At 39.7% G+C, this 13,488-nt stretch overlaps 1 protein-coding gene across 1 annotated transcript in view; it reads right to left on the bottom strand.

Moving 5' to 3' along the window:
- Window positions 1-13,488, bottom strand: part of LOC124789824 — a 93,971-nt gene that overhangs the window by 65,246 nt on the left and 15,237 nt on the right. Inside the window, exon 2 of the mRNA XM_047257309.1 lies at window positions 2,771-2,965. Coding sequence (XP_047113265.1) covers window positions 2,771-2,965 — 195 coding nt within the window. The remainder of the gene's footprint in view (window positions 1-2,770; window positions 2,966-13,488) is intronic.

Genomic DNA, 13,488 nt, shown 5'->3' with positions numbered 1-13,488 from the left:
AGGATGTGATGGGTAAACTTCATAAAACGGCATCTATTTGTTTACAATTCAAAGAACATATCTAAAAACACAGATGATGTGACTTACCGAATGAAAGTGCTGGCAGGTCGATAGACACACAAACAAACACAAACATACACGTGAAATTCAAGCTTTCGCAACAAACTGTTGCCTCATCAGGAAAGAGGGAAGGAGAGGGAAAGACGAAAGGATGTGGGTTTTAAGGGAGAGGGTAAGGAGTCATTCCAATCCTGGGAGCAGAAAGACTTACCTTAGGGGGAAAGAAGGGGTATACACTCGCGCACACACACACATATCCATCCGCACATACACAGACACAAGCAGACATTTGTAAATTACAAGGTAAGTCTTTCCGCTCCCGGGATTGGAATGACTCCTTACCCTCTCCGTTAAAACCCACATCCTTTCGTCTTTCCCTCTCCTTCCCTCTTTCCTGATGAGGCAACAGTTTGTTGCGAAAGCTTGAATTTCACGTTTATGTTTGTGTGTCTATCGACCTGGCAGCACTTTCGTTCGGTAAGTAACATCATCTGTGTTTTTAGATATATTTTTCCCATGTGGAATGTTTCCTTCTATTATATTCAATACAAAGAACACTTTGTTGAAGTGTTTAGAGTTCTGGGCTGTAACAAGAAAAGTCAACATGATCACATTGTCAGACACCAAATCTTTGTACACATCCATCCTAGCTATAACAGAGAAAAAGTGCAATGATTTGACACCCCTGTTCAAGTCAGTGCTTCCTGCACTCAGATCAGAATATTGGCCATATTATAAAAACCTATTTCATCATGAAGATTCAAAAAGATGTAAATCATCATCTGAAAATCAGTAAATGACTTCGGGCAACTGCAATTGTTTTTGAAACAAAAAAAGGTGAAAAAGTGAATGAATTCCTGAATATTCAGCATTATTGTGTATGTTTAAAACAATTTTGCATCTTTCAACAACACTATGTATTTTTCTGCAAATAAATACTTTACTATAGATAGCAATTGGCTTATTTCGGAAATAACAAGCAGGTAACTCACCATGTGGACCAGTGCAACAAATACAAGTACTATACTTTTCAAATTAAATACATCAGATCAGAATTATTTCAAACATAGTATAGTGAAGCTTTAAAATTCTGTTAAATTTTCAAACATATTTCTTCCAATATATTTGCTGTTATCTAGTTGTACTAAGGTGATGAACTAATAAACAGATGGTGAAAGAAAGGTAAATTGTCTCAGACAGAAATGAGTAGAAATAGATTGGCATAATGCTGGGCCTTTTTTAAAACATGCCAATCCATACACTTTATAAAAAAACTGGTAAATATGAAAATTGACGTTACAGGAAGGTGAGGAATAATTACTTTAAAAAACCTTCAAAAAGGAATAAGGTGCAAAAAAATAAATAAATAAATAAATAAAAAGAAAATAAAAATATCCCAGGCAGACATGCAAGAAAATGAAATATATAAAAATTAAATAAAAAATAAAAAAGAGAAAATATCAGCAACAAAAACTGGCAATAGAAATACATTTTGAACATGCCGTTTAGGCAAACGACACTTCACACTCTTTGTGTAGTGAAAGGAAAGATGATCGTGACAGAGTAATATTAAGCAAGGAGATAGTTGCAGAACATATACTGTGCACAGGTGTGCAGGTATTAAATGGGAGGTGTAAAATATGAGAAAACAGCAAGATGTGATGACAAATAAATGGCTTCACCTGCTGTGGGTGGGGCCTTTTACGTTTTGGCATCGTAGCTTGATCATCAAAGAGCAACCACACTCTCCAAGAATAAAAATAAGAAAGGATGGTTTAGTGACAAATGTGATATATTGTAATCTGTATTCTCATGTTGAGCCTTCAAGGCTTATGTTGTATAAAAAGTTGTGTTCTTCTTTAATTCATGAGTCACTCAAATGATCTGTACACCCACTCAAGAAAATATAAAAGGATATTAATGGATGTGCTTTTTCATGATTTAAGTATAAGTTATCTTTTTTTGCTCCCATAACAGCTACAGAATGTGAAGAAGTCAAGCTTCTCCTCAGCTACACATGGGATTTTAGAGGCAATGATTAGCAGGACCTCTGCTTCAAGAGAATCTACTATGGTGACCGGATTAAAAAGAAAAAGATAAATACACCAGAGGTTACATCGGGTGACAGATCTCATGAAGTGTTCTGATGCAGCTTCAACTACAAGGAGTGACCTAGAAGCTACGTAACTCCCTAGACCAACAAAAAAATACTCTCCTTTCTCATTTACAACAAGGCATATAAACAAAAGAAACTGAAAGCTTCTTTGCAAACAATAATATTAAGAATCTAAAAAAAGAGCCAATTCTAAAATTTCATCAAGAAAGACAGTCTACCGGTAAATGTTTTACTCACTGATAGGGGGAAAAAAATCTATCAATGTATACTAAAGCTATGTGCACAAGTTAAAATACACAGTAAAAATGAAATAACCAGGTCCACTGTTAATCAATAATTGATCAAGACAGCCAATACATGCTCCTCCATGTAGCACACTGAAGTTTTACTTTTAGATCTGAAGATTTATTGAGAGTATTGAAACCAGTTATGTAAAAACATTCATGCGATTGTTCCTAGAAACAATAATTATTTCAACTAGTATAGCAATAATGCTCATTTACACACAATGAAGACAGAGCACTTCATAAAATATTTGGTAGCTGTCTCTTAATCAGGTGCTCATGAATGAATTTGTATAAACTAACCACATGCCTTGTGTTATTATCCTGCTTGTTCAAGGCTGCTTTCATTTCTGCAATGTTATCTTCAAGCTGTTCCAAACTATTTCTGTGATTTATGAGAGCACTCTCTAGCAGCTTAGTGTCTTGTTTTAACTGCTCTAACGTCTCCTTTACATCAGGATCAATTATAACCTCTCTTCTCTTCCTGTATACAGCTTCATTGGATCTGTTTTAAGAGAGAAATCAATTGCTTCAAAATATTTGGTGATATAAACATAGACACAGTTTAAATATTTGTAACAAGTAATGTTTTCCTTAAATGCTGTCAAGTGAGAGGGGGTTCTCCAGTTAAAGTAGTTATTATTGGAAATATGGTTCAGCATGTGTGTGGCTGGGAAACAGAATGCTGGAAATTACACTAGGACAAAGGACACTGCCACATTATCTGCATGGGAGAAATCACAATAACCATTCCGCAGGGGTTCAATTAGGGACTTGTTACTGTTCTTGCTCTCTGTTAATTATCAACTGGAGACAGAATTAGCCCTTTTAGCAGATAAGAAAAACATTATTGTTGGAACATACAAAGGAACAGTGATACCAAAACTAGTAAATTACAGTTTTGTAAATATTTAACAATGGGTTCCGAAAGTTTAAAAACTACAGCTCCTACAATTCTGTATTGTCAAAAATACTCCACCTCCTATTAACATAGTGTACCAACAAAAATTAATTGAAGGGATATAAAGTTAACAAGTTATTGTGTTGCATATTGGTGAAAACTTAAACTGGAAAACTCATATAGAATACCTGCTAAAATGTTTTAGATCACACATTTTAACCAGAATTCACATCTTTGGGGGGCATAGAAACCAATAACTTCTATTTTCAATCACTGATGTCCTATAGGATAATTTTCTGGCAGCAACTTATCACTCAATGGAAAGAAGTTGATTGCACAAAAAGGAATTTGAATTATCTGTGGTGTTCACAAAAGTGCATCATACAAGCATCTGTTTATGCAACAATGAATATTAATCACAGCCTATTCGTGCATCCACACAATGCAACAGAATTAAAGGATCACTTTTTTGAAACCCTATAATTTTTTCCTATTCTGATGAGTAACTTTGAAATTTGGCACAAAGGTGCCTACAACCCCCCTCTATAATGGTGCATGACCATGGAACTATGCAATGTCACTCTCAGGATGAAAGATGCTTCAGACAGTAGGGTGTCGACACATGCAAAAAAAGCAACAGGTCAGAAGTTCATGTGAGTTGTAAGGTGGATTAATCATGTCACAACGGCATAAAATTTCACAACAATTCTGTCTGAAGCCACTGTGGATGTGCCACATGTCAGGGAGGTCGTCACACCTCCTCTTACCCACATTTCATCCCTTTTTTTGACGGGGTCAGAACAGTGATACCCAGTGCTGAAATCACATGGTTTTCTTATGAGTGGCTGAAGAAAAGATTTGACACTTTGCTTCTCAGAACTGACACGAAAAAGCCTCAGAGGGTGGCATAAAGAGCATCAATAAAGCCACTCCTTTCCATAGGGCATTGACACCAACACTCTTCACCATCTAAAGTGACAGTTCTCAGTGCAATGAGCATCAGGATGATAATCTCGATAACCTTTGGTGTCGCTGTTCTGACATCTGTCGCACAGATACCAAAAGAAAGGGTGAACGTGTGTAAGACGAGGTGTGACGACCTTCCCAGCGTGTGACACATCTACAGTGGCTTGCACAGAACTGTGGTGAAATTTTGTGCCAGTATGACATCATTAACCACCTTACACATCACACAAATTTCTGAGCTCTTTTGCACGCATTTACACCTTGTGCTTGAAGTGTCATTGAGCCCAAGGGCAATGTCACAGAGTGCCAAGCTTTTGCATCATTAGAGAGGAAGGTTGTGCGCACCCTTGAGGTAAATTTCAAACTTCTATGTCACAATGGAAGACAGTTACAGGGTTTCAAAAAAGTGATCCTTTAATTCTGTCGTGCAGTGTATTTACTGAAAAATCTGTTGTCAGCAAGACATTGCAGTCTGAGAGTAATGAGGACGTTCACAAATACAATACTAGAAGGGAAAATGATCTGCATTTCATTCTACAGAATCTAAGACTGACACAGGAAAGAGTAAAGTGCTGAGCTATAAAACTCTTTAACATTCTCCACAAGGAAGTGAAATGTCTGACAGACAGAAGTATTTTCAGATGTAGTGTGGTGGTTCTGCCTGCTTTTAATTTCTTTGTTTGTTGACGATTGCTCTCGGTGTCGATTTACTGGCTGAAAAATGGGTTGTGTGGATTGCGACACTGACTACTTTAAATGATGTAGCCGACATATGCACAGTTATGGTTTACAGTACTTTAATTTCACTGTTCACAACCCCCTAATAATACACAGTTATACAGCCAGTGCACTATTGTTTAACTTTTGACAAGCCTCATTAATAGTTAGCAGGCGGAACTCCACATACTGCTACAATAGTTTCTTGTTGAACATCTACGAGCAGTAAAACCTAACCACAAAGTCCACAGATCTTGAAGAATAATCAGGTACATATGGAGCAGACACTGTCACTGTTTTTACGCACAGCCTAATTCTTTAACACTTCTTGTTGTTGTTGTGGTCTTCAGTCCTGAGACTGGTTTGATGCAGCTCTCCATGCTACTCTATCCTGTGCAAGCTTCTTCATCTCCCAGTACCTACTGCAACCTACATCCTTCTGAATCTGCTTAGTGTATTCATCTCTTGGTCTCCCTCTACGATTTTTACCCTCCATGCTGCCCTCCAATGCTAAATTTGTGAGACCTTGATGCCTCAAAACATGTCCTACCAACCGATCCCTTCTTCTAGTCAAACTGTGCCACAAACTTCTCTTCTCCCCAATCCTATTCAATACATCCTCATTAGTTACGTGATCTACCCACCTTATCTTCAGCATTCTTCTGTAGCACCACATTTCGAAAGCTTCTATTCTCTTCTTGTCCAAACTAGTTATCGTCCATGTTTCACTTCCATACATGGCTACACTCCATACAAATACTTTCAGAAACGAATTCCTGACACTTAAATCTATATTCGATGTTAACAAATTTTTCTTCTTCAGAAACGATTTCCTTGCCAATGCCAGTCTACATTTTATATCCTTTCTACTTCGACCATCATCAGTTATTTTACTCCCTAAATAGCAAAACTCCTTTACTACTTTAAGTGTCTCATTTCCTAATCTAATTCCCTCAGCATCACCCGATTTAATTTGACTACATTCCATTATCCTCGTTTTGCTTTTGTTGATGTTCATCTTATATCCTCCTTTCAAGACACTGTCCATTCCGTTCAACTGCTCTTCCAAGTCCTTTGCTGTCTCTGACAGAATTACAATGTCATCGGCGAACCTCAAAGTTTTTATTTCTTCTCCATGGATTTTAATACCTACTCCAAATTTTTCTTTTGTTTCTTTTACTGCTTGCTCAATATACAGATTGAATAACATCGGGGAGAGGCTACAACCCTGTCTCACTCCTTTCCCAACCACTGCTTCCCTTTCATGCCCCTCGACTCTTATAACTGCCATCTGATTTCTGTACAAATTGTAAATAGCCTTTCGCTCCCTGTATTTTATACCTGCCACCTTCAGAATTTGAAAGAGAGTATTCCAGTTAACATTGTCAAAAGCTTTCTCTAAGTCTACAAATGCTAGAAACGTAGGTTTGCCTTTTCTTAATCTTTCTTCTAAGATAAGTCGTAAAGTTAGTATTGCCTCACGTGTTCCAACATTTCTACGGAATCCAAACTGATCTTCCCCGAGGTCCGTTTCTACCAGTTTTTCCATTCGTCTGTAAAGAATTCGCGTTAGTATTTTGCAGGTGTGACTTATTAAAGTGATAGTTCGGTAATTTTCACATCTGTCAACACCTGCTTTCTTTGGGATTGGAATTATTATATTCTTCTTGAAGTCTGAGGGTATTTCACCTGTCTCATACATCTTGCTCACCAGATGGTAGAGTTTTGTCATGACTGGCTCTCCCAAGGCCGTCAGTAGTTCTAATGGAATGTTGTCTACACCCGGGGCCTTGTTTCGACTCAGGTCTTTCAGTGCCCTGTCAAACTCTTCACGCAGTATCTTATCTCCCATTTCGTCTTCATCTATATCCTCTTCCATTTCCATAATATTGTCCTCAAGTACATCGCCCTTGTATAAACCCTCTATATACTCCTTCCACCTTTCTGCCTTCCCTTCTTTGCTTAGAACTGGGTTTCCATCTGAGCTCTTGATATTCATACAAGTGGTTCTCTTCTCTCCAAAGGTCTCTTTAATTTTCCTGTAGGCAGTATCTATCTTACCCCTAGTGAGACAAGCCTCTACATCCTTACATTTGTCCTCTAGCCATCCCTGCTTAGCCATTTTGCACTTCCTGTCGATCTCATTTTTGAGACGTTTGTATTCCTTTTGCCTGCTTCATTTACTGCATTTTTATATTTTCTCCTTTCATCAATTAAATTCAATATTTCTTCTGTTACCCAAGGATTTCTATTAGCCCTCGCCTTTTTACCTACTTGATCCTCTGCTGCCTTCACTACTTCATCCCTCAAAGCTACCCATTCTTCTTCTACTGTATTTCTTTCCCCCATTCCTGTCAATTGTTCCCTTAAGCTCTCCCTGAAACTCTCTACAACCTCTGGTTCTTTCAGTTTATCCAGGTCCCATCTCCTTAAATTCCCACCTTTTTGCAGTTTCTTCAGTTTTAATCTACAGGTCATAACCAATAGATTGTGGTCAGAGTCCACACCTGCCCCTGGAAATGTCTTACAATTTAAAACCTGGTTCCTAAATCTCTGTCTTACCATTATATAATCTATCTGATACCTACTAGTATCTCCAGGATTCTTCCAGGTATACAACCTTCTTTTATGATTCTTGAACCAAGTGTTAGCTATGATTAAGTTATGCTCTGTGCAAAATTCTACAAGGCGGCTTCCTCTTTCATTTCTTCCCCCCAATCCATATTCACCTACTATGTTTCCTTCTCTCCCTTTTCCTACTGACGAATTCCAGTCACCCATGACTATTAAATTTTCGTCTCCCTTCACTACCTGAATAATTTCTTTTATCTCGTCATACATTTCATCTATTTCTTCATCATCTGCAGAGCTAGTTGTCATATAAACTTGTACTACTGTAGTAGGCATGGGCTTTGTGTCTATCTTGGCCACAATAATGCGTTCACTATGCTGTTTGTAGTAGCTAACCCGCACTCCTATTTTTTTATTCATTATTAAACCTACTCCTGCATTACCCCTATTTGATTTTGTATTTATAACCCTGTAATCACCTGACCAAAAGTCTTGTTCCTCCTGCCACCGAACTTCACTAATTCCCACTATATCTAACTTTAACCTATCCATTTCCCTTTTTAAATTTTCTAACCTACCTGCCCGATTAAGGGATCTGACATTCCACGCTCCGATCCGTAGAACGCCAGTTTTCTTTCTCCTGATAACGACGTCCTCTTGAGTAGTCCCCGCCCGGAGATCCGAATGGGGGACTATTTTACCTCCGGAATATTTTACCCAAGAGGACGCCATCATCATTTAATCATACAGTAAAGCTGCATGTCCTCGGGAAAAATTACGGCTGTAGTTTCCCCTTGCTTTCAGCCGTTCGCAGTACCAGCACAGCAAGGCCGTTTTGGTTAATGTTACAAGGCCAGATCAGTCAATCATCCAGACTGTTGCCCCTGCAACTACTGAAAAGGCTGCTGCCCCTCTTCAGGAACCACATGTTTGTCTGGCCTCTCAACAGATACCCCTCCGTTGTGGTTGCACCTACGGTACGGCCATCTGTATCGTTGAGGCACGCAAGCCTCCCCACCAACGGCAAGGTCCATGGTTCATGGGGGGCTTTAACACTTATTCCACAATTAATTTGAAGCATTGTTGTTGTTCTAACCAGCACAGGTTACTCATCTGAAACTTGGCCATGGACTGACTGTCTCGTGACCAAAACTTGGGCCCTTATATATCATCACAATAATAGGTGCTGAAACTACACATTGTTTCAAGTGAAATTTACATAAATTACGATTAAAACTTAACTCATTAAATTGATTGAATACATCAAAAAATTGCTTCTTTTTAACAGTTTCTTCTACTACAAAAGTTAGGCCAAATTATTTGTTTAAATCATGAAATTAACAAATATAGTTCTGCAAACAATACTTCTGACAAGACTGTTAATTACTTTGGAATTAATGAAGGACTGGCTCTGCTAACATGTTTCCGACTATAGGCAAATAGATACTTCAAGATTACTAGCATTTCATCTTCCAAACGTTTATAATCAGTGCAGGATTTATATTTGTTTATATGCCAACAATAGAATTTAAGTTATGAAACAATTACTGATTTCACCCTGTGATGAAAGGTACCAACTAGGAATAGTCAAAATAAATTAGAAAATCAATTACATATGTAAAACTAAGCACAAAATTAGATCTGGTGTTATTTACTTTAAAACTAAGGTCCAACCTTTCTCTTTTGTGGAAATGCAGATCATATTCACATATGTTAATGGTACATAGTTGAAAGGAACAAAATGAATTTAAGGAGGCAGAAGCATAACAAGAGGGGAATTAAAATTATCCCAGCTTGCTTCATCACAGTAAGGTGCAGTTGTTTCTCATTAACAATTCCTGTACCACACAGGAATTCTAGAGTATTGAGTACAAGCTTTTGTTCAGTTGACATGTTCCACATCACTTTGTTTATCAAGAATATAATTTATTGAACATAGATCTATCTAAGCAGCTACCTGTCAAGCTAAAGAGCTACCTCCAGGAGGCAATGATGGATTTAGGTTGGTTGGGCCCCGAGTGAAGCAAGAAAAGTATGTATTCATGCCATCGCCATCTTCTCATGGTGGCACACTAGCAGTTTTATGCAAGAGACTTCCCAGTGGCCCTGATGTAATAAGCTGAGGACTTCCCACCATAGAGCCACTGAGACCGTGACACAGTGAGTAAACCCTTCTGTTGATAGGAAAATAACATCATCTGAAAGAGTGAGGCAATGCCATAGCACATAAAATTTCTGAAGCAGGTTCGATGCCTGGCTCAGTGCCAGTAGAGCCACCCATGCTGTATTGTGCATACAACCTGTTGGAGTACCAGATCCATTTCCACAGCAGACCACACAAAAGGAGCATGTTTCTGAACTAACAGATGTGATGGGTAGGTGATAGTAGGCACTCTAGGAATAAACTTGTGACTGTATGCCACACTACCAAGGAATGCCAGAACTTCTTGTAGATTATATGGATGAGAGAAAGCTGTAATTGTGGTGACATGTTGTTCCATGGGGCGCATGCCCTGCTGGGAAATTTCTTGACCCAAATAAACACTGGAAGAATGGAAAAAGTGAGACCTGGCAAAATTATGTTTGAGGCCCATAGCCTGTAGAACAGTAAACAATAAATGGAGGTGACATAGGTGATCCACCAAGGTAGCACCCATCAAAATCATATCATCATGACAGTTAATGTACTGAGGGGCAACAGACGTAACTTGGTCTAAAAAATATTGAAATGTGTCAGGTGCACTATCTACCCCAAACATTAGCTGTTGATACCGATAAGAGGCCAAAAGGCTTATTAACCACAAGCAACTGATTTGATGTCTCATCCACGGAATCTGAAGGTGGGCTTCAGCTAAGTCTATTTTCGAAAAGAACTGACCCACAGTCAACTTTGTGAGCAACTCCTCTGGGTGAGGTAGGGGATACATATCAATGACTGCATTAGTAGTGACCTCAAAGTCATCACATAGCAGAAATTGACTGAATGGCTCTTTACAGTCACTAAGGATGTACCCATGCAGCTCCATCTTAACCTTGTTGTGTAAAGCTACTGGCACTGGCTGTGCCCAAAAAAAGTGAGGGCAGGTGGAGGATTCGAGGGCGATGTGCACTGTGAAAGTGCTTGCACAACCTATCGCAGGGCGGACAAACCTAAAAACTCAGAACACAAGGAATCCAACACTTAATAAGGCATCTGGTTGGACACGAGATGCATTGTGTCCATAATAGAAGAACCTAAAGTAGCAAAGGCATCTAGCCCAAACATACTTTCGGTACTCGCGTCATTAACTACCAAATACATAACAGAACAGACAACTAACTTGTAAACTATTTCGGTAGTGAATGGCCAAGAATAGGAACCTGCAGTTTGTTGTAGCTTACCAATCAATACTCGTGTTGTGGCAACAATGGGGACCCTAGCCTGGCATACGTCTGAGCTGAGTAAGGACATGGCGGCCCCAGTGTTAACTTGTAGGATTAATGGTTTAGCCCTCACTTGCAATTCAATGAAAAGTTTGTTGTGGCCTACAGACAATGGCAAACATGATGATGGAACAGCGTGAATATCGGCGTTCGCTGATTCCTGCGATGGCTCCTAGAAAGGTAGAGATTGACATATAACTGCTAAGTGACTTTTTTTTACTTTTATAGCAAAAGGTCCATCACTTAGGGCTGGCTGCCTCCTAATGCTGTGCAAAACAAGAGGGACATGAAGGAAGCAGTGTTCACTGTTCCTGCTGCTAAAGGCATGTTTGACTGCATCGGCCCAGTTGACTTGTTTGTAGTGTGGCCACCGCCTCTTCCCACACCTCGTTAGGCTCTGTGTGCTGAGGATGCATACTGTCAACAATGGTGACATCACTCCAACCCTCTAATTGGCAGCCTGCAGTGTTGGAGACTTTGAATGATTATGCAATGTTGAAAACCTCTTCTAACATAGGGTCCTCAAGCTGAAGGGCATGTTGATGTGCCTCCTTGTGTAGAGCCAAATGAATGACTGTGTCTGACAATGGTGTCCGCATAAGACTCCTGAGACTCACGAGTGATGAACTGACACTTACAACTGAGGTGGTGAAGTTTGGCCGCCCAAGCTCAATACAATTGCTGCTGTTGTTTATGACTTTGGTAGAATTCAACACCTGCAGCTACCACGTGCATACACTTGTGGTGGTAGGACGACAGCAATTAACACATATCGTCAGAAGCAAGTGATGTTGGCTCTTGCAGAGGAGCTAATTGACACAGTGATACATACGAGGGGGATCCACAATAAGAAAACAGCCTTACAGACCTCCTTGTGGGCCACAGAATGACAGAATGGTGACAAAGCTGTTTCTCATAAGCATCCAAGACTTTTGATGAATTAACAATTGGGGGGGGGGGGGAAGGGGGGGGAGGGAGGTTGAGCAAAGAGGATGGATGAACTACTGGCAATAGAACCTGGGTCACCGTAGCCAACAACCACCCCCAGCATGGCCATATTTGTCTGCTGTTGCTGGAGATGTAAATGGAGTAGATCCTCCAAGGAAGAGCTGAATGGCAGAAAAACCACAGGATCTGAAATACATGAAACTCCCACCCTCACTCATTAGCAATTTCCTTCTAACTAGGAACACAAGGAGACACATGGCCATAAAAGAAATACTATTTATTACACTGGAAGTAGTTACATGTATCAGCTACATTGCCAATGGAGGGCCCTATGAAGACACTGTGTCTGGTATCACTGGAATCATGCTGCATGTGCATGGTGGATTAGATGACTTCAGTTAGTGACCAGCCTGCCCCTAGTGACTACCTCAGTTAGCCATGGGCACGCTGTTTGAATGTTGCTGTGCACTATGCTTGCTGTAGTAGCCCAACTCACATCCATGTTTGCATATTAGCTTCATTTTGCTTATCTTTAGCATCATGAGTGAGAATTCCAGCAGTGGACATGTCATTCCACAAGGTGTCAAGAAAACACTTCATTAATCATGAAGGATGGCAAAATGATCATCACAAAGCTCGGAAGTAATAGTTGCAAGCGGAATTAAAAATTTACCAAATCCACTTTTAATGAAACCTGGGTTCTTATTTGTACATATAATTTACGTAGCATAGCACTCATTTTATAAAACTAAACTCCTCCTGAACAGGCCATGAAGGCCCAAAGGTACTGACCGGCCGCCATGTCATCCTCAGCCCACAGGCGTCACTGTATGCAGATATGGAGGGGCATGTGGTCAGCACACCGCTCTCCCGGCCCTATGTCAGTTTCTGAGACCAGAGCCGCTACTTCTCAAGTAGCTCCTCAGTTTGCCTCACAAGCGCTGAGTGCACCCTGCATGCCAACAGCTTGTGGCAGACCGGATGGTCACCCATCCAAGTGCGAGCCCAGCCCGACAGCGCTTAACTTTGGTGATCTGACAGGAACCGGTGTCACCATTGTGGCAAGGCCATTGGCACTCATTTTGTACCTGTGCATATATAAGCACAAATTCAGTTGATGTATCACCTATTGATGAAGTATTGTTTTTGGGATCTGACTCAGCCACATTTGTCACATCAGAACCACAGTGTTTGTCAAACAATACTTTAAAAATGTGTACAAAGCACAGAGTTTTATTAAAGACCTTTGGAGTTGGCAATACTGTAGCATTCTAATCATAAATGAGCATGAAGAAGGCAGAATCATGCTGTATATAGTTCGCATATGACATTTAGTGTACTTGTTTTCTTATGTACATCTGTGAAGAAGACAACAGTAACACATTATCTGTGTTGAGTAGTATTTATTAACTTTTCATAATCATTTGTGTATTTATCGAGCATTAGTTTCCTGTAAGTTGAATTTGTTGTATAGTGCTGTACTCCTTGGCATGAGCAGTAGG

Source organism: Schistocerca piceifrons, chromosome 3, assembly GCF_021461385.2.
Source record: "Schistocerca piceifrons isolate TAMUIC-IGC-003096 chromosome 3, iqSchPice1.1, whole genome shotgun sequence".
NCBI lineage: Eukaryota > Metazoa > Arthropoda > Insecta > Orthoptera > Acrididae > Schistocerca > Schistocerca piceifrons.
Note: the sequence above shows the minus strand (reverse complement) of the source record. Positions and strands in the feature narration are given on the sequence as shown.